General features: G+C 39.0%; 1 protein-coding gene and 1 non-coding gene across 2 annotated transcripts; one reads left to right on the top strand and one right to left on the bottom strand.

Moving 5' to 3' along the window:
• Positions 1 to 7,669: 7,669 nt before the first annotated feature.
• Positions 7,670 to 8,932, top strand: LOC148548753 (uncharacterized). Its single transcript, XM_088495657.1, has one exon. It carries the CDS (start codon positions 7,670 to 7,672, stop codon positions 8,930 to 8,932), a length of 1,263 nt encoding a protein of 420 aa, XP_088351783.1.
• Positions 8,933 to 19,174: 10,242 nt separating this feature from the next.
• LOC148548754 (small nucleolar RNA R71) lies at positions 19,175 to 19,281 on the bottom strand. The gene has a single exon (XR_015897651.1). It is a non-coding gene; the product is annotated as a small nucleolar RNA R71 (small nucleolar RNA).
• Positions 19,282 to 22,899: the final 3,618 nt, after the last annotated feature.

Consider the following 22,899-nt stretch of genomic DNA (forward strand, 5'->3'; position numbering starts at 1 on the left):
AAAGATATGATTCTAAAATTTAAAGATTGAACCTTTCTTACTAGGCAAGTAACAAACTTAAAATTTTTGAATCAATCACATTAATTGTTAGCATTAATTTCGAAAATATGAAATAAAAATAAGAAAAAGATTTTGAAAATCAATAAAAAAATTTCGAAAATATGTAAAAATAAATGAAAAAGATTTTATTTTTGAAAAATATTTGAAAAGATAGAATTTTGAAATTAAAATTTATGAGTAAAATAAGGAAAGATATATTTTTGATTTTTGGATTTTTAGTAAAGAGAGAGAAAAACACCAATTTGAAACAAAACATAGAAATTATGAATCAAAACAACTAATGCATGCAAGAACACTTTGAATGTCAAGATGAATACCAAGAATACTTTGAAGATCAAGATGAACATCAAAACTTATTTTTGAAAATTTTTAAGAAAAGAAAAAACATGCAGGACACCAAACTTAGAAATTTTAAAACTTTAGACACTAATAACTCAAAAATGCATACGAGAAACAAGAAAGGACACAAAACATAAAAATGCAAAGATCAAACAAAGAAGATCATCAAGAACAAATTGAAGATCATGAGGAACACATGCATGAATTTTTCGAAATTTTTTTTGAAAAGTTAAAAAGATGCAATTGACACCAAACTTGCAATTTGGCACTAGACTCAAACAAGAAACACAAAATTATTTTTTTGGTTTTATGATTTTATTAACTTTTTTTTTGTATTTTTCAAAAATTATTTGGAAAAAGAAAAATAAGGATTTCAAAATTTTTAATGAGAATTCCAGGAATCATGCAATGTTAGTCTAAAGCTCCAGTTCAGGAATTAGACATGGCTTACTAGCCAGCCAAGCTTTTAGTGAAAGCTCCGGTCCAAAACACTAGACATGGCCAATGGCCAGCCAAGCTTTAGCAGATCATTACATACAACAGCTAATTTGTTGAGAAAGACAAAGAAGCTCTTCTAAAGATAGTTGAAACCTCGGTCCAAAAGATTACACATGGCTTAACAGCCAGCCAAGATTCAACATATCTCATGAAACTCTAGAATTCATTCTTAAAAATTCTGAAGAACATAGAATAATTTATTTATTTTTTTGTGAAAAATTTTTTGAAAACAAAAATAAAAATAATAAAAACAAAAATCTTAAAATTAAAAAAAATTACCTGATCTGAGCAACAAGATGAACGGTCAGTTGTCCAAATTCGAACAATCCCTGGCAACGGCGGCAAAAACTTGGTGCACGAAATTGGGATCTCTAAAACGGCGCCAACAACTTCGTACGCACGATCGTAATCTCACTTCTTTTTCACAACTTCGCACAACTAACCAGCATGTGCACTGGGTCGTCCAAGTAATAAACCTTACGTGAGTAAGGGTCGATCCCACGGAGATTGTCGGCTTGAAGCAAGCTATGGTCATCTTGTAAATCTCAGTCAGGAAGATTCAAATGGTTATGAGGTTTTGATAATTAAAATATAAATAAAATATAAAATAAGATAGAAATACTTATGTAATTCATTGGTGAGAATTTCAGATAAGCGTATGGAGATGTTTTGCTCCCGCTAAATCTCTGCTTTCCTACTGTCTTCATTCAATCATTCATACTCCTTTACATGGCAAGCTTTCTGTTGGGAGATCACCGTTGTCAATGGCTACTGTCCGTCCTCTCAGTGAAAATGGTCCAAATGTGCTGTCACCGCACGACTAATCATCTGTCGGTTCTCAATCATGTTGGAATAAGATCCATTGATCCTTTTGCGTCTGTCACTATGCCCAACACTCGCGAGTTTGAAGCTCGTCACAGTCATCCCTTCTCAGATCCTACTCGGAATACCACAGACAAGGTTTAGACTTTCTGGATCTCAGGAATGGCCACCAATAATTCTAGCCTATACCACGAAGACTCTGATCGTAAACCAGGAGGCTAAGAGATACACACTCAAGCTATTGCAGATAGAACAGAAGTGGTTGTCAGGCACGCGTTCATAGGTGACAATGATGATGAGTGTCACGGATCATCACATTCAACAGGTTGAAGTGTGAGTGAATATCTAAGAATAAGAATAAGCTTGAGTTGAATAGAAAAACAATAGTACTTTGCATTAATTCATGAAGAACATCAGAGCTCCACACCTTAATCTATGGGGTGTAGAAACTCCACTGTTGAAAATACATAAGTGATGAAGGTCCAGGCATAGCCGAATGGCCAGCCCCCTAAACGTGATCAAGAGATCAAAAGTGATACAAAGATAGTCTCAAAAATGATCAAAAGATGTGAAATAAATCACTAAAATTAGTTTTTATACTAAACTAGTAACTAGGGTTTACTGAAATGGGTAAATGATGCAGAAATCCACTTCCGGAGCCCACTTAGTGTGCGCTTGGGCTGAGAATTGAGATTTACACGTGTAGAGACTTCTCTTGGAGTTAAACGCCAGGTTGTAGCCTGTTTGTGGTGTTTAACTCTGGTTTGTAACCTGTTTCTGGCATTTAACTTTAGAATAGGGCAGGAAGTTGGCGTTTGAACGCCAGTTTGCATCATCAAAACTTGGGCAAAGTATGGACTATTATATGTTTCTGGAAAGCCCTGGATGTCTACTTTCCAACGCAATTGAGAGCACACCAATTGAGATTCTGTAGCTCCAGAAAATCCACTTCGAGTGCAGGGAGGTCAGAATCCAACAGCATCTGCAGTCCTTTTTCAGCCTCTGAATCAGATTTTTGCTCAGGTCCCTCAATTTCAGCCAGAAAATACCTGAAATCATAGAAAAATACACAAACTCATAGTAAAGTCCAGAAATGTGAATTTTTCATAAAAACTAATAAAAACTTAGTAAAAACTAACTAAATTATACTAAAAACTACCTAAAAATAATGCCAAAAAGCGTATAAATTATCCGCTCATCATGCACCGACAACTCTTTTTCCTCTTGCTTCCCTCTTTAATCTCAAAAAAGTTCTTTCCAGTTCCCTATCAAATGAGGTTGAGATTTCCTTTCTCCTACCTTTCATACAATGAGCAAGTACAAGAAATAGCAAGTGTAGATTCTACTGAAACACAGTATAGTTAGCTTGGTTAGAGCAATTTATCAAATAGTTAGTAGGTTAGTTTGATGGGAAGTAAAGAGAATGAAGACGTTAAAGAGAAAACAAATTGCAGAGAATAGAAATGACAACTAAAATTAAAATTGAATTAATCTAACGAAAAGAAAAGTGCTCAATCTAGTTATCCTTCAATTTAGTAATTGTCAATACAAAACCAATCCCCGGCAACGGTGCCATAAACTTGATGCGCGAAAATTTGCCTCTCAACAGATTTCCTTCCAGCAAGTGCACCAGATTGTCGTCAAGTATAAACTCAATGTAGAGTGAGGTCGAATCCCACAGGGATTGGTAGATTGAGTAATGTTAATTGAAGAATTGTGCTAGTTGGGCGAAATCAAAATTGAAATTGGGAATTGCAGAAAGTAAATTGGCAGGAAACTTAAATTGCAAGAACGTAAATGAACAGAAATTAAATGGCTGGAAAATAAATTAGAGAAGCTTAAATTGCATGAAATTAAATGGGAATGGGGAATTGGCATAAAATTAAAGACAGTAAGTAAATAGAATAGGTATATCAGAGATGGGGATTCATTGGGTTTTAGGAGATATTGAATTCTCTGGATCAAATCATTTTCATCTCTGATGACAAGTCATCTTATGCTAGCTTTTCAAGCATTTTTTACTTGTTTCATTAGGTTTTATGCACTTTCTTGCATTATAAGTAAGTGATTTGGAGTAAATTTGCATGGTTATGTCAATTCAATCAACCATCATTTATTTGACACAAAATCATAAGGTTTAAGCTAGAATTAATTGGTTTTTGAATGATTTATGAATCTTGTGAATTTGTTGATGCTTTGTTTGGTTGGTTTGATTGATTGTAGGTGAAGAAAAGAAAGAACAAAGGAAAGCGTGCCCATAAAAGTGTGGCCTATGATAGAAAAGTGTGGCACTCACTCAAGGAAGCAAGCATAGCGCTCAAAAAGTGAGCGGAGAGCTCAATAAGTGAACGCTAGCAATTGAAGACCAAGGCACAAAGGCACAAGGCCAGGGCGCTGCGTTGATAGAACAAACGGAGCGCTACAAGGAAACAAAATTGAAAAGGCATCAGCAAGAGCGCTCAGTTAACTCTTTTAACTTTATCGTGGCTTGGCACAAAGAAAATCAAGGTGCGACTTCCACAAATGGGGCAGCCAAGGTTCGAACCCATGTCCACAAAGGAGTGCCCCATGAAGAAAAGAAAAGCGCGCTACAAGGCCTGGCAAGGAAGTTGGCCAAAATGGATTCACCAAGAATCGAACCATGCACACAAGGGAAACAACAAGTAGCGCTACGTTACTTTCACCAGCTGAGCGCTATAAAATTGGAGCTTGGCACAAGGAAATTGGTTCCAAATGGGAGAGCCAGGATTCGAAATTGGAAACCATGCTCAAAGGTAAAAGGGCGCTGCGTTGTTCCTTTTAACTGAGCGCTAGTGCCTAAGGAATTGTTGGCACAAATGGAGCCAGCAGGGCTCGAAAGTGGGAGCCTCAAATCCAAGCAAGGGGTGCTCCGTTTCCTTACCTCACTGAGCGCTACCATGCATAAGGAAATGGGCTTGGCACGGGAGAAAAATTGGAAGGCACACAAAGCCATTGAGCGCTGCGTTCAAATCACCAACGGAGCACTACAATTGAAGCCTAGTTCGAAGCTTGGGACAAGGCCAGTGAGCGCTACGTTTGCTCACTTAACCGAGCGCTCCACTGGAGGTGGCCTTGGTTCACATTTTCAATCAAAAGTCAATTTGGATCCAATTCTTCACCAAATTGAAAAGTCCACTCCAAAGTCTGAAGATCAAAAAAATATAAAGTGTATAAATAGGAGTTGGTTTGAATTGTGGAGGACCTTTTTTTTTTTACTTTCTTTTAGACTCTTAGCTCAATTTAGTTTTCATGAGAGTTTTCATTTTGAATTTGGGAATTAGGACTTAGATCTGAGTTCTCTTTCTCTTTGTTTTTTTTTGCTTCTACAACTTTATTCTTCTGTTTTTAAATTTTAGATTGAGATTGAAGAAATTCTATTTCAATTCTTGATTTGAAATTCATTTTTGTTCTTCTTCTGCATAATTCTGATATTTGAAGAATTTGATCCAACTTTCACCTACTTCTTTCATCTACATTTCTTATGCAATTTATTTTATATTTGATCAAGGAAGGAATTGAGATCTAGATCTACCTGCTAGTCGCATTGATCCCCTGAGATCTTCAATTTCTCTTTTAGATTTCACAATTGAGCTAAGTTTACTTTCTGTTTTGTTCTTCAAGAAATTTACCTTTCTGTTTAGATTTTCTGCAACTTATTTCATCTTCTACTTCTCTGATTAATTTTTCTTTACATTCTCTTGTTGAATTCTGAATCCCAGCTCCCACACCCCTTTACTATTCAAGCAATTTATATTTCTTGCACTCTAAGCTTCAGCTATTTACATTTCTTGCAATCTAAGCTTTAGTCATTTACATTACTTTCACTTTAAGATTCAGCTCTTTTATTTCTTCTGCACCTTTAGATTATGTCAAATTCCTCTCTCCCTTCTATTTTCATGCAATTTATCTTCTGTTGGTCACGATTCACTCAAATTATCAACTGTTTGCTTAACTAAATTAACCACCTAACTAAAATTGCTCAATCCATCAATCCCTGTGGGATCGACCTCACTCTTGTGAGTAATTACTACTTGATGCGACCCGATACACTTACCGGAGAGTTTTGTGTTGGAATCGTTTTCCACCCATCAAGTTTTTGGCGCCGTTGCCGGGATTGATCTAGATTGACAATGATTAAGTAAGGTGGTGGTCTTGATGAAGCATTTTTTTCTTTTTTTTGTTTATTTCCTTTATTTTTAACAACCACACTACTATTTGAGACTTTGTCTCTACTAACTCTTACTGCACTCAAGTTACAGAGTGCTTTGTGTGTTTCTTATTGTTTTGGTTGTATGACAGAAGCAAGGAGAGAGATCCCTACCTTTTATGACCAAGACGAGAGAAATCTCAGAAGACTAAGAAGAGAAGCAAGAGGAAAGGAAGCTGTTGGAGAAGAGGAATCAGAGGAAGAATACCAAGAAATGGAGAAAAATTCAACAAATCCAGCGGTGGGAGTGGCCAACAACAATGGTCAACCCCAGAGGAGAGTCTTGGCTTCATGTACATTTGCTAATTCAAGGCATTGTGGGAGTAGCATCCTTACCCGAAATGTCAATGCAAACAACTTTGAATTGAAACCCCAACTCATCACCTTAGTACAAAATAACTACTCCTATGGAGAAAGTCCATTAGAAGATCCAAATCAGCATTTACCTACTTTCTTGAGGATCTGTGACACAGTGAAATCCAATGGTGTGCATCCAGATATATACAAATTGTTGCTGTTCCCATTTTCATTGAGGGACAAGGCTGTTCAATGGCTTGAAGCTTTTCCACAACAAAGCATCACTAGTTGGGAGGATCTAGTGAATAAGTTCCTAGCCAAGTTCTACCCACCTCAAAGGTTTATCAGATTAAAGACAGAGGTGCAAACCTTCACACAGATGGATGCAAAATCCCTCTATGAGGCATGGGAGAGATACAAGGCCCTGATTAGAAAATGCCCCCTTGAAATGTTCAATGAATGGGACATACTTCAGAATTTCTCTGAAGGATTGACTCTAAAAGCTCAGGAAGTACTAGACCATTCAGTAGGAGGCTTATTGCAGCTAATGAAGACAACAGAGGAAGCCCAAAACCTCATAGATATGGTGGCAAACAATCAATACTTCTTTTCTCATCAAAGGCAACGCCAACCAGCTTAAAGAAAGGGAGTACTAGAGTTGGAAGGAGTGGACACTATTCTAGCTCAAAACAAGGTGATGCAGCAGCAAATCCAGCAACAATTTGAGCAGATGGCCAAGAGGATTGATAGCTTATAAGTTGCATCAGTGAATGTCACCAATCAACCACCAACTGGGTGGGGATAAAATGAGGAAAATGGTGAATATCAGCAACAGGAACAAGTGAACTACATGCACAACCAAGGATCCAGCCAGAATGGATTCTATGGAGACACACACAACCCCTCTTGGAAGAATCATCCAAACCTAAGATGGGGAGATAACCACAATCAAAACCAGCAGCCCTGGCAGAAAATTCAACCCAAAACAACTCAAAAAACACAACCTACACAAACCACAGTAACAAGCAAAACACTAACCACAATCCATACAGAAAACCCCGAAATAACTACCCAAATTCCAGCTATTATCCACCCAATAACCCAGCCACTAACCAAAACACCTATCATCCACCTTCAACACCCCACAACCAGCCACAAATACGATAAGATACTCAAAGAATATCAAACCTGGAGATACTAATAGAAACGATGATGAAACATCAGGAACTGACAAGCAAGAATCATGAAGCCTCAATAAAAAACTTAGAAAGCCAGATTGGGCAACTGTCTAACCAAGCAGTGATTGAAAAGCCAACAAGCTCACTCCCAAGTGATACCATTCCAAATCTGAAAGAAGAATGCAAAGCTATTCAATTAAGAAGTGGAAGAATCTTGGTGAATGACAAAGAAGCCAATAAGAAGCCTATGGAGAATGACAAGAAGCCAACTGTGAATGATGAGGCCAGCAACAAGGAAGAGGCTATACTTAACAAGAAGGACAAAGAGAAGCTTAAAGAAAAAGATGAGCAACCACAAGAGTCAAGAAAAGGGAAGCAAGTAATGGAGGAACCATCTCAAGACCAGAGGAAGGTTGTGAAGGCTTACACACCTCCTCTGCCATATCCTCAAAGGCTACAAAAAGAACTCAAGGATCAACAATTCCCTAAGTTCTTTGAGGTCTTCAAGAAGCTGGAGATTAATATCCCACTTGTTGAGGCATTAGAGCATATGCCTCTGTATGCAAAGTTCTTGAAGGAGCTCATTAACAAAAAGAGAAGCTGGCATGAGAAGGAGCCCATTATGCTCACTGAAGAATACAGTGCTGTGATCCAAAGGGGTATTCCACCAAAGCTTAAAGATCCAGGGAGCTTCGTGGTTTCATGCACAATAGGCAAGATGACATTGGAAAAAGCTCTCTGCGATCTAGGTGCTAGTATTAACTTGATGCCCCTCTCAATGATGAGAAAGCTTTCCATAGTAAAAAGCAAACCTACCAGGATGTCACTGGTGATGGCCGATAGATCAATCAAGACACCCAATGGAGTTGTGGAAAATCTATTGGTGAAGGTTGGAGAGTTTATCTTCCCTGCAGACATTGTGATTTTGGACACAGAAGAGGAAGAAAACAACTCAATTATCCTGGGAAGACCATTTCTAGCCACAACAAGAGCTATTATTGATGTAGAAAAGGGAGAAATTACCTTCAGGGTGCACAATGAGCAAATGGTCATCAATGTTCTCAAATCAATGCAACATCCCCCTGAGCAAGAGAACTACATGAGAGTAGATATGATAGAAGGTTTGGTGGAAGAAATGTTGGAAGCCAATTATCACGAGCAACAAGAAGAAGAAGGGGAAGGAGATCAAGAGATAATGGAAGAACAAGTAGCTGAAATTTCCATTGAGAAAGAGGTGGAACAAGACAAGACAGAGGAGGTGCCAAAACAAGAATTAAAGCCTCTCCCCCCTTATCTCAAGTATGTATTCCTTGGGAAAACAGATGCTTTACCAGTAATCATAAATTCCTCTCTGAACATAGAAGAAGAAACAAAGCTCATCGAAGTGTTGAAAGCTCACAAGACAGCCTTGGGGTGGACCATTGATGATATCAAGGGCATAAGCCCTACCATCTGTATGTACAAAATTATATTGGAGGAAGATTCAAGGCCTGTAGTTCAACCCCAATGAAGACTCAACCCAGCCATGAAGGATGTGGTTCAAAAAGAAGTCATGAAGCTATGGAATGCTGGGATAATCTTTCCAATTTCTGACAGCTCATGGGTGAGTCTAGTTCAAGTTGTACCAAAGAAGGGAGGAATGACAGGCATCACCAATGAGAAGAATGAGTTGATCCCCACCAGGATAGTGACTGGGTGGAGGATGTGCATAGATTATAGAAGATTGAATGATGCTACAAGGAAAGATTACTTTCCTCTCCCATTCATTGACCAGATGCTGGAAAGATTGGCTGGCCATGCCTATTATTGCTTCTTGGATGGGTACTCTGGGTACAATCAAATAGTGGTGGATCGCAAGGATCAAGAAAAGACTTCCTTCACCTGTCCATTTGGAGTTTTTGCTTACAGAAGGATGCCCTTTGGTCTGTGCAATGCCCCTGCAACTTTTCAAAGGTGTATGCTTTCTATATTCTCTGACATGGTGGAAAAAATTTTAGAAGTCTTCATGGATGATTTTTCGGTCTTTGGCAATTCATTCAACACTTTCTTGCAACATTTAACTCTTGTTTTGAAAAGATACCAAGAAACTAACCTGGTATTGAATTTGGAGATATGCCATTTCATAGTTCCTGAAGGGATAGTTCTTGGGTATAAGGTTTCAAGCAAAGGTATAGAAGTTGATAAAGCTAAAATAGAAATCATTGAAAAGCTTCCTATACCTGTTAATGTGAAAGCAGTAATGAGTTTTCTTGGACATACTGGTTTTTACAGGAGATTCATCAAAGATTTTTCAAAAATAGCAAAACCATTGAGCAATTTGCTAATGATTGATAGTCCTTTCATCTTTGATGACAATTGCAAGCATGCCTTTGAAACTTTAAAGAGAAAACTCAGCACAGCACTAATCATCACACCTCCTGATTAGGACTACCTTTTGAACTTATGTGTGATGCAAGTGACTTTGCAATTGGTGCTGTATTGGGGCAAAAGAAAGACAAATTGCATCATGTTATATATTATGTTAGCAAGGTGTTGAATGAAGCATAGAAAAATTATACCACCACTGAGAAAGAGCTACTAGCCATTGTATATGCATTTGATAAGTTTAGACAATACTTGATTGGTTCAAAAGTTATAGTGTATACTGATCATGCTACTCTCAAGTATCTTATGTCTAAACAGGATGCAAATCCTAGACTCATCAGATGGGTGCTACTGCTATAAGAATTTGACATTGAAGTAAGAGATAGAAAGGGGAGCGAGAATCAGGTGGCAGATCATCTGTCAAGAGTGCCACAAAAGACCAATCAAGACGTACCACAGCAAGTGAAAGAGAAATTTCCTGATGAACATATTTTCCAAGTTCAACAAGCACCTTGGTTTGCTGACATAGCAAATTACAAGGCGGGAAGAAAGATCCCTCAAGAACTCTCCAAGCAAAAAGTGAAAAAGCTACTCAATGAAGCTAGGAAGTTCTTGTAGGATGAACCATTTTTGTTCAAAAGATGTCTGGATAGAATGATTAGGAGGTGTGTCCCTGAAACTGAGATGAGAGATATATTGTGGCACTGTCATGGTTCAGCCTATGGTGGGCACTTTGGATCGGAGAGAACAGCTGCCAAAGTACTGCAAAGCAGATTTTATTGGCCAACCATCTTCAAGGATGCCAGAGAGTTTGTTCACCAATGTAATGAATGCCAAAGAGCTTGAGGATTGACAAGAAGGAATGAGATGCCTTAGAAATACATCCTAGAAGTGGAACTATTTGATCTTTGGGGCATTAATTTCATAGGCCTATTTCCGCTCTCTTACTCTTTCAAATATATTTTGGTAGTAGAGGAGTATGTCTGAAAGTGGGTGGAAGCAATAGCCACAACCACATGTGATGCACAAATTGTCCTTCAATTCCTGAAGAAGCACATTTTCACTAGATATGGGGTGCCTAAGGGACTTGTCAGTGATGGTGGCAGTCATTTCTGCAATAAACAGATGGAGAAATTACTTCACAAATATGCGGTGATGCATAAAGTAGCCACACCTTATCACCCACAGACCAATGGCCAAGTAGAACTTGTAAATAGGGATTTGAAGAGGATTTTAGAGAAGACTGTGGGAGTCACTAGAAAAGATTGGGCTAGAAAGCTAGAAGACACACTCTGGGCATACAGGACAGCATTCAAAACTCCTATTGAAAAGTCTCATTTTCAGCTGTTATATGGCAAATCTTGTCACCTCCCTGTAGAGCTTGAACATAAAGCTTTCTGGGCCACTAAACTCCTCAACCTTGATTCTCAAGTAGCAGGGGAGAAGAGGCTACTGCAACTAAATGAGTTTGATGAGTTTAGGCTAGAAGCTTATGAAAATGCTAAGATATATAAGGAAAAGGCTAAGAGTTGGCATGACAAGAAGATTTCAAGGAAGGAGTTCAAACCAGGACAGCAAGTACTCTTATATAACTCCAAGTTCAAAGTCTTCCCTGGCAAGCTCAAATCCAAATAGACTGGTCCTTACTTGGTGACAATGGTTTTTCCTTATGGAAGTCTTGAATTGCTAGATGAAGCAATAAAGAGCCATTTCACAGCAAATAGTCACAGGGCAAAGCAATTCTTGGGAGGCCAATGGGACAAAGAAAAGGAAGTTCAGAACCTGAGCTGAGCAAGAATGAAGGATGTCAAGCTAGTGAAAATAAAAGCGCGCTTGTTGGGAGGTAACCCAACCTGAGGTAATCTCTTTTCATAGTTATTTCAATAGAAAGGTTGATTAGTCTTATCTGTATTGCAAGGAGCTAAGTTTGGTGTTGCACACAAAAATAATTCAAGTGAGAATGAAGAATGCTAAGTTTGGTGTTCCACCAAAATCTCAATTGAAAACAAATTTTCACCTTCTGCATAATCAGTTGCTAGCTCCAAGCAATCAGAGAAATTACTTAGCCATTGTTTGTTTTCTAGTTTTAGTTTTGTGACCTTCAGCAAAGGCACAAGGTTTCATATATGGTTGGCTGGCTGCATAAGAAACATTGGTAAGGAACTAAGCAAATCTTGCATACTAACCAGTTGCCTAAGGGCTTAAGAAACAAGTAACTTTCAAGGATTATGTAGGAAAATATTCAATCTGTGAAAGGGGTCTGCATCATCACCAAAGGAGGAACAACAGAGAGAAATAATGATGACAGAAGGAAAAGCTGAGAGACATTCCCAACAGGTTGTATTGACACTTAATCCTTGTTGCTTTAGAGTATTTTAATTTGGAGATTCCTATATGTCTTGCTTAAGTGTTCAATTAGGTGTAAGTGGACATGTTTACCAAAAATGCTAGCCTGCATTATGCTTGTCATAACTCATTAGCTTGAAATTTTGTTTTGTTTCCCTTCTGCATAAATAAAAGAAAAATGTTTGAAACAAGAAAGTGATTGTCCAATGTTGTAGAAATTAGAATGAGAATTCAATGGTGGTACTTGTTTGATTTAATGAATAGCTCAATAATAAAAGCTACATAATAAGATGTTCCTTGAAGTGTGAATTAGGTTGCTACCATAAAGCCTTTCATCAATGAATATCCCTTGAGAATGAAGCAAAATAAGAAGAAAGAGAAAAAGAAAAGCCAAGAATTGGCAAAGAAACAAACAATAAGACTAGACACCAATAGCTTGGACCTTAGGACATATGCCTGTGGTGCTTTTGTACTAGGATATGCTTGGACAATTAGGTTCTGAGGAGTATTTTAAAACTTGGCCACTTGGATTAACTAATCTGGGATTGCCAACCGAAAGTCCATTATCAAGAGCAATCTAGTTACAAAGCATTTAGTAATCCAAAGAGATGCTGGGCATCAATGTTCCTAGCAAGAAATTGTGAGCCATGTGTCTGTGGTGAAGAAGTGTTGGGCAAAAATTGAGCCAAAAGGGATGCTGCAACACTTGCCACCAAGCTTTCATTAATAAATAAGCTTTCCAAAGCAAAAAAAAGAAAGAAAAAGCAAGCAAGGGATCAATCAAAAAGCAAGGCAGCATAGCAGTAATTCTAATGAACCTTTAAGGAAACATGTCATATCAGATAGCTATGAATAATTGAGCTACATTTGTCTGCATAAAACCCCATGAACCATGTTCAATTATCTGCTAAATAAGGATATGTATGCTTCTCTGTTTCATTTCATTTCTTCTTATGTTTAGTGCTTGCTTGGGGATAAGCAAGGTTTGAGTTTAGTGTTGTGATGACAAGTCATCTTATGCTTGCTTTTCAAGCATTTTTCACTTGTTTCCTTAGGTTTTATGCAATTTCTTGCATTATAAGTAAGTGATTTGGAGTGAATTTGCATGGTTATGTCAATTCAATCAACCATCATTTATTTGACACAAAATCATAATATTTAAGCTAGAATTAATTGGTTTTTGAATGATTTATCAATCAACCTTGTCCTTTTGCACACTGTCACTGCGCCTAACATTCGCATGTTTGAAGCTCATCTCAGTCATCCCTTCCCAGATCCTACTCGGAATACCACAGACAAGGTTTAGACTTTCCGAATCTCAGGAATGGTTGCCAATGGTTCTATCCTATACCACGAAGATACTAATCTCACGGACTCGGTCCGTGTATTAGATACCCAAGAGAATATACTCTGGCTGTTGTCCAATGACTACGTTGAACATCATGTAGACTGCTTTGTGGTTGTCAGGCACGCGGATATTGGCTAAGCGAGTAACAAAGATTGGGTGATTTTCACGGGTCACCCCTTCATTCTGACTAAACTGAATTAAGTACGAGAGTATATCTTGGAGAAGAAGTAGGCATGAATTGAAAGAGAAACAATAGTACTTGCATTAATTAATGAAGAACAGCAGAGCTCCACACCTTAATCTTTGGGGTATAGAAACTCCACCATAGAAAATACATAAGTGAAAAGAGGCCTCTAAAACGTAACATCAAAGTGAAAAGAGGGTTCCAACCATACGAATACAATATTAAAAAGGATATTCATACTAAACTAGTTACTAGGGATTACATAAAATAAGTAACTAAGTGCAGATAGTGCAGAAATCCACTTCAGGGGCCCACTTGGTGTGTGCTTGGGCTGAACATTGAGCTTTACACGTGCATAGGCCATCCTTGGAGTTAAACGCCAGCTTGGGTGCCAGTTTGGGCGTTTAACTCCAGTTCTGGTGCCAGTTCTGGCGTTTTACTCCAAAAAAAGGGCCTCAGGTGGGCGTTTAGATGCCAGTTTGGGCCATCAAATCTCAGGCAAAGTATGAACTATTATCTACTTCTGGAAAACCCAAGATGTATACTTTCCAACGCAATTGAGAGCGTGCCAATTGGGCTTCTGTAGCTCCAGAAAATCCACTTTGAGTGCAGGAGGGTCAGAATCCAACAACATCTACAGTCCTTTTTCAGCCTCTGAATTAGATTTTTGCTCAGGTCCCTCAATTTCAGCCAGAAAATACCTGCAATTACAGAAAAATACACAAACTCATAGTAAAGTCCAGAAATGTGATTTTTGCATAAAAACTAATAAAAATATAATAAAAAAGTAACTAAAACATACTAAAAACTATGTAAAAACAATGCCAAAAAGGGTATAAATTATCCACTCATCAACAAGGCATCAGCAAGAGCACTCAGTTAACTCTTTTAACTTTATCGTGGCTTGGCACAAAGAAAATCAAGGTGCGACTTCCACAAATGGGGCAGCCATGGTTCGAACCCATGTCCACAAAGGAGCGCCCCATGAAGAAAAGAAAAGCGCGCTACAAGGCCTGGCAAGGAAGTTGGCCAAAATGGATTCACCAAGAATCGAACCATGCACACAAGGGAAGCAACAAGTAGTGCTACGTTACTTTCACCAACTGAGCGCTATACAATTGAAGCTTGGCACAAGGAAATTAGTTCCAAATGGGAGAGCCAGGATTCAAATTTGGAAACCATGCTCAAAGGCAAAAGGGCACTGCGTTGTTCATTTTAACTGAGCGCTAGTGCCTAAGGAATTGTTGGCACAAATGGAGCCGGCAGGGCTCGAAAGTGGGAGCCTCAAATCCAAGCAAGGGGTGCTCCGTTTCCTTACCTCACTGAGCGCTACCATGCACAAGGAAATGGGCTTGGCACGAGACAAAAATTGGAAGGCACACATAGCCATTGAGCGCTGCGTTCAAATCACCAACGGAGCACTACAATTGAAGCCTGGTTCGAAGCCTGGGACAAGGCCAGTGAGCGCTACGTTTGCTCACTTAACAGAGCGCTCCACTGGAGGTGGCCTTGGTTCACATTTTCAATCAAAAGTCAATTTGGATCCAATTCTTCACCAAATTGAAAAGTCCACTCCAAAGTCTGAAGATAAAAAAAATAGAAAGTGTATAAATAGGAGTTAGTTTGATTTGTGGAGGACCTTCTTTTTTACTTTCTTTTAGACTCTTAGCTCAATTTTAGTTTTCATGAGAGTATTCATTTTGAATTTGGGAAGTGGGACTGATATCTGAGTTCTCTTTCTCTTTGTTTTTCTTTTTTTTTGCTTCTACAACTTCATTCTTTTGTTTTTAAATTTTGGATTGAGATTGAAGAAATTATTTTTCAATTCTTGATATGAAATTCATTTTTGTTCTTCTTCTGCATAATTCTGAGATTTGAAGAATTTGATCCAACTTTCATCTACTGCTTTCATCTTCATTTCTTATGCAATTTATTTTATATTTGATCAAGGAAGGAATTGAGATCTAGATCTACTTACTAGTCTCATTGATCTCCTGAGATCTTCAATTTCTCTTTTAGATTTCACAATTGAGCTAAGTTTACTTTCTGTTTTGTTCTTCAAGCAATTTTACCTTTCTGTTTTAATTTTCTGCAACTTATTTCATCTTTTACTACTCTGATTAATTTTTCTTTACAATCTCTTGTTGAATTCTGAATCTGATGCCAGGGCATTTTGGCCAGTTTTACTGACCTTTTATTTACTGTTTTTAGGGTAGTTTCATGCATTTCCTTAGGAAATAAGCTAGTTTTGGGTAGATATTCATTTACATCTCGATTCAAGCATACATTGTGCACTTTACATGATTTCATGAGGATTTTGTATGAATTTAATGACAAATTGGATGTTGCATCTCCCATGACTTGGACTAGAACTTTGATGCACTTTATTGCTTGATTTCAGGACAAAGGAAGCAAAGAAGAACCACATTAGTAGCTACGTTAGTTACACTGACGTTAACACTAACGTGGAATGGGAGTAACTTGCAAAGTTAATGAGAAAAGTCATTGCCAATAACGCTCTCGAAGCCATCATTGCCCATGTTAAGAGTCACGTTAACTAAGCTAACGTGAACTCTAACGTGGAAGAAAGGAAATGGAGCCAACGTTAGTGACACTTAACATTATCACTAACGTTGAACGAAGCTCATAAGTGGCCACGTTAGTTGCCCCGTTAACTTAGTTAATGTGGCCTCTAACGTTAAGAAGAAAAGGGGGACGCCAACGTTAGTGTCATTCAACATTCTCACTAACGTTGGCCAAGTCACAAGAAGCCACGTTAACTCCCACGTTAACTAGGTTAACGTGGAAGCTAACGTGAAGAAACTAGCTGATTGACAATGTTAGCGGCACCAAACATTGTCACTAACGTTGGGATGAACACACACTATCCCCAAGAGGGCACGTTAACTCCCACCCTAGTTAACGTGGAAGTTAACGTGAAGAAGAAAGGTTGTCGACAACATTAGTGACACCAAACATTGTCACTAACGTTGGAAGGAGCCAACACAAGCCACAATGAGCCACGTTAACTAAGTTAACGTGGAAGCTAACGTGAGGAGAGGGATGATGAGCCAACGTTAGTGACATTCAACTTTATCACTAACGTTGGAGATGGCTAGCACAGCCACGTTAGAAGCCACGTTAACCTAGTTAACGTGGACTCTAACGTGGGAGCTAAGGGGCACATTGGAACGTTAGTGACAATGTTAAATGTCACTAACGTTCTCGAAGGTTGGCAAGCCTACGTTAAAAGAGCCACGTTAACTAAGTTAACGTGGACTCTAACGTAGGGAAGGGGAGGCTTCTCAACGTTATTGGGAAAGTTGAGTCCCAATAACGTGCGCGAAGGACAAAGAGGCAACGTTAGCGGCAACGTTTGTGCCACTAACGTTGAGGTTAACGTGGCTCTTACTTGGGTGAGGAACGTTAGTGAAAAAGTTGAATGTCACTAACGTTCTCAAACCCATATTTTCACTGAACGTTAACACCACTAACGTCTTGAGCTAAAGTTTCTGCCCACTTCACACTTTCTCTCTGCAAGTAAAGCCAAGCCCAATGAAGAAGATAACTGCTTCAAACTCAAGATCCAAAGGCCCAGACCCAAGACTTGAAGAACCAACTAGAAGAGTAGAAGAGTAGTATATATAGGAGTAGCTTTGAATTATTTTGGAGAGTTGGAAATTATAGGGAGCCTCTTGGCATAGAACTACTCTCTGTATTTTACTTTCTCTGCACTTCTAGTTTCATCATGTATTCTCCATCTTTGTTTTCATTTTCCAGAGCTATGAACAACTAAACCCCTTTCATTGGGTTAGGGAGCTCTGTTGTAATTTGATGGATCAATACTAGTTTTCATTATTCTTCTTCTATCTTTTCTCTTGATTTTACTTGAAAGCTTTCGATCTTCATCCAATTGGGTAGTTATCTTGGAAAAGAAGCTATTCATACTTGGATCTCTTCTGAACCTTGAAAGAGGAATGAAGAGATCATGCTAGAAATGCTTTCTCGTGCTGGACCAAATTGGGTTTGGATGGATATGTGACTATAATCCTCTCAACACTTGATTTCGGAAATGCATGTGGTATAATCAGTGACCATACTTCATCTCTTCTCATGAGCAATTGACCAAGGAATTGGCTATTGATCAAGATTTGAGAGATTGAATTACAAGAAATTATAATTCAATCACTTAAGATTGCCAAGGAGATCAATGAGTGCATTGATTGAGGAAGAGATGAAAATGAAATTGATCCGGAGAATGCAACATCTCCTAAGCCCAATGAACTCCCCATTTCTGATCTTACCCATTCTCTTTACTTTCTGTCATTTACTTTTATGAGCAATTTCCCCATTCCCATTTAAGATTCTGCAATTTAATTTCCGTCATCTACATTCAGCTCTTATTTCTAGCATTTACTTTTCTATTATTTACTTTCCCGCCATTTAATTTTCTGCAAATTCTCAACTCAAATTCTGATTCGCTCAACTAGAACATTTCTCTAATTAAAGTTGCTTGATCAATCAATCCCTGTGGGATTCGACCTCACTCTATTGTGAGTTTTTACTTGACGACAAATTCGGTACACTTGCCGAAGGAAATTTGTTATGAGACAAGTTTTCCGTGCATCAAGTTTATGGCACCGTTGCCGGGGATTGATTGTGCATCAACAATGATTAAATTGGAAGATAACTAGATTGAGCATTTTTGTTTTGTTTGATTTAATTTTCTGTTTGAGTCATTTACTTTCTGTTTTAGTTAATTTCGTCCCTTCCCCCTACTCTTTCTTTGTTATTTACCATTCATTTCACTAACCCACTAACTGTTTGATATATTGCATCACTCACACTAACAGTAATTCTGACAGATATACTTTCTGCACCTATTCTCTTTGCTTGTACTTGTTGGTTGTATGACAGGGAGAAGAAGCGGGGCATCAACTTCCTTTGATTCTGAACCTGAGAGAACCTTCCTTAGACTAAGGAGGGAGGCAAGAGAAAAATATGTAGTTGGTGCTGAAGAAGAGGAGGAACACTTTGAGGAATACTTTGAACCAAACATGGAAGAAAACATGGAAAACCATCATGAAGAAGAAGCTCACAACCATGGCGGAAGAGGACGAGCAAATCATGCTGGGGAGGATAGAAGAGTTTTAGGCTCTTACATCAATCCAAACCCAGGAAACTGTGGAAGTAGCATTCAAAAGCCAACCATCCATGCCAACAATTTTGAACTGAAGCCACAACTCATCACCCTTGTTCAGAACAACTGTTCGTTCGGAGGGTGTGTCCAAGAGGACCCCAATCAACATTTAACCACATTCCTGAGAATATGTGACACAGTAAAGTCTAATGGTGTTCATCCTGACACCTATAGACTACTCTTATTTCCATTCTCACTCAAGGATAAGGCAGCCAGGTGGCTGGAGTCTTTCCCAAAGGAGAGCTTGACAACTTGGGAAGATGTGGTGAACAAATTCTTAGCAAGATTTTACCCCCCTCAACAAATCAATAGGCTGAGAGCTGAGGTCCAAACTTTCAGGCAACAAGATGGTGAGACTCTATATGAAGCATGGGAGAGGTTTAAGGACCTAACAAGGAGGTGCCCACCAGATATGTTCAACGAATGGGTGCAGCTGCACATTTTCTATGAAGGGCTCTCTTATGAGTCAAAGAAGGCCGTAGACCATTCATTCGAAGGATCTTTGAACAAGAAGAAGACCATTGAGGATGCCATAGATGTCATTGAAACTATAGCAGAGAATGACTATTTCTATGCTTCCGAAAGAGGGAACACGAGAGGAGTGATGAAGCTAAACAATGTAGATGCTCGCTGGCCCAAAACAAGCTCATTACCCAGCAGCTGGCTGACCTCACCAAGAAGATGGAGAGGAACCAAGTAGCAGCAATCTCCACTTCATCAACAACCCAAGAAGGAGTGAATGAAGAAGCAGAGGGAAGTCAGGAGCAAGTCAACTACATTGGAAATTCACCTAGGCAAAACCATGATCCATACTCCAAGACCTACAACCCTGGATGGAGGAATCATCCAAACTTTGGGTGGGAAAATCAACAAGACCAAAGCCTTGATCAAAGACGCCCAAATCCCAACAATGCAAGCCACCAACATTTCACATCTAGACCATATCAACACCCCAATAACAACACCTCTTCACATCCACATCAAAACCAAAATAACTTACCTCGTCCTTCCACCTCTAATCACGATCTACAATCATTTGATGACAGACTCTCAAGGATTGAGAATCTATTTGAAGGCATAGGAAAGGAGATTCAAGACAACAAGGTGTTCAAGGAGGAAGTGCGAGCCCGTTTCAAGAACCACGGAGACACAATCAAGAGGTTGGAATCTCAAGTGGGGTATCTCTCTAAGCAAATTCCCAAACCCACAGATGGATTCCCAAGTGACACAGAGAAGAATCCGAGAGGTGAAATAAAAAAGGTAAGATGGGAAGATTGCAAGATGGTCACTATAAGTGATAAGGAGACTGAGGACAAGCCAAGCAAGCTGTCAGAACAACCTGAAGATACCTCAGTAGAGAAGAAGGAAAAAGTTCATCAAGAACCAGAAATCTCACAACAGGAGCTGCTGAGACTCTATGCACCTTTTCCCCAACTGCTCAATGGTGCTGTGGAGAAGAGAATATACTCAAGGTTTCTAGATTTATTTGCATCTCTGCATGTCAACATACCATTTATCAAGACTATTCAACAAATGCCCACATACATCAAGTATATGAAGGTGCTGCTTCCCAGGAAAAGCTCACTCAAGGGAGGCCAAACTATAGTGATGAACAAGGAGTGCAGTGCCCTCATTCAACCACAGTTGCCTATGAAAAGAAAAGATCCAGGGAGTTTTCATGTCCCCTGTGCCATAGGGGAAACAATGTTTGATAGGGCACTCTACAATTTGGGAGCAAGCATCAACTTAATGCCCTTATCCCTGGTAAAGAGGCTGCAGATCAATGAGATATTGCCCACAGATGTTGTCATCAGGCTGGCTGACAAAACTCAAAAACAAGCAATAGGGGTGGTGGAAAATATGTTGTTAAAGGTTGGGAAATACTTTCTTCCCACAGACTTTGTCATCTTGGACATGGAAGAGAGTCACACTCACCAAATCATATTGGGAAGACCATTCCTAGCTACAGCCAGAGCAGTCATAGATGTGGAGCAAGGGGAGCTAATATTAAGGATCCATGATGAACGACTCAGCTTTAATGTCTTCAAACTCTCACAAGAAGCAGACCAAGAAAACAAAGAATCAAGCAAAGATCATAATGAGATACTGACAGAGGAAGCAAGCACTGAAACACAACCAACCCATCTGGGAAAGCCCTTGGTTGATGAACAAGGAAATAAGCAGTTGTCACAAATCAAGGAAAAGCTGGAGGAACCTAAACCACCAGAGACATGTGAAGACAACAACAAAATTCCCTTAGAAGAAGAAGTCACCAAGAGCAACGCAACATCAAAAGGGACAAAGAAGAAGGTACCAAGAGGGTGGAGGAACAAGAAGATCCCTACAGAGGACTTCTCTCTAGGGAATAAAGTGATCTCATCTTACTTCCCAGATATCCCCCCTGATCTCCCCACTGTACCATCTCAGTTACCTAAGGTCTTCACTATCAACAGAGTTCTCTCCTTGGAACATGTAGAGATCATTGATGCAACCAATGGATATAAGTCCAAGGCAAGAGGGGAGGACTTGAAGCATTATCAACCTCCCTGATGAAGGAGAAACGTCAAGCTAGTGATGCTAAAGAAGCGCTACATAGGAGGCAACCCATGTTTTATGAGCTTTTACTAGTGAATAAGTCAATATTCATAAATTCCAACCTAAACTTGACAAACACTTGGTGAAATCCTTATATTGCAGTATATAGTGAAGAACAAGTTTGGTGTTCAAAGCATGCCAAGAAAGCATGAATGCAACTGAGAGCATGCTAGTCTTGGAGCTTTGAACAGAACTTTTCATCACAGTGCTCCAAACTAAGTTTGGTGTCACCCCATGGTGCCACCAATGTGCATATAAGGATACACAGTTAGTTAGTTAGTTGGATTTCATGAATAAACAAAATATTTTCTTCTCTTTATTATTCTAGCCTTAAAATTTAAATTGATTTTTTTATGATATTTCTTACCTCTCTTATTCTATCTTTATAGGGAAAGGGAGAGGAGCATTGAAGGGGATTGATTGGACAACTAAATGAAGAGTGCTCGGACACCACCAAAGGAGGGACTACACACTTGTTCTAAAAAGGGAATGCATTGGAAAATGTTGACATGCAATATTGAAAAGAATGAGACCCTTGAAGACTGAGCAATCTCCATCATAAAGTGGTGATCCTTGTCCTTTATCCATGCACAACCCCAACCGTCCATCAAGAAACCATTCCATTAATCCACACCCTTCATCCACTCATCACTTCTCTATATAAGTGGATCCAATCCGCACCATCTCCACATTCGAAATTCCTATCCCTTGCACTTCACTTTCCAGCAACTAGTTCTTCAACTTCCTACTCTCTAAATCCTGCATTTCTTCCCTTCACTACACCCTTTTTGCATTAACTTCATTCATGGCAGCATCAAGCTCCAAGAGGCAAAAGAGTGGCAGAAACAACAAATGGAGCAGCAACAGGAACAATACTCCCAGCTCACTCAAGTCATCCACCAAGTTACTGAGAGGCAAGAACGTCAAGATAAGCATTCAATGAGTTCACTGTACTTAATGAAGGACGGCAACTACATAGGGAGGAGTTCAACGTAAACACTCAAGCCAAGTTGAACTACATGTCTAGTAATATGCATCATTTACACTATGCCATCCCTACATATGATGAGGTCCAAAAAGATTTTTTAGAACAAGAAGAGAGGAAGGTGAAACAGCAGAAGGAAACACTCAAGAAGAAGATGGAAGATGGTGGTTTTTGGAAGAAGCTGCTTGGAAAAGGCAAGGGAAGTGGGAGCACAAGCAATCAAGAAAAACACCAAGAGGACAAGCAAGAAGGAGAGCATGGACATCCACAAGAGTAAAAGGTGGTGGAGTTCCTTCTCTGGTCCATCTTTTTCTATGCTTTAAATAAGGAAGATCTTGTATGAAATAGAACATGCTTCCATGTTAGTTGAACTTTTTAAATTCTGTCTTTAAAGTTTTCTTTCTGAATAGGTCTATGTTTGCTAGTCTTTATGTTACTACATCATCTCCTTACTT

This window comes from Arachis ipaensis, chromosome B8 (genome assembly GCF_059453495.1).
Source record: "Arachis ipaensis isolate K30076 ecotype BB chromosome B8, ASM5945349v1, whole genome shotgun sequence".
Lineage (NCBI taxonomy): Eukaryota > Viridiplantae > Streptophyta > Magnoliopsida > Fabales > Fabaceae > Arachis > Arachis ipaensis.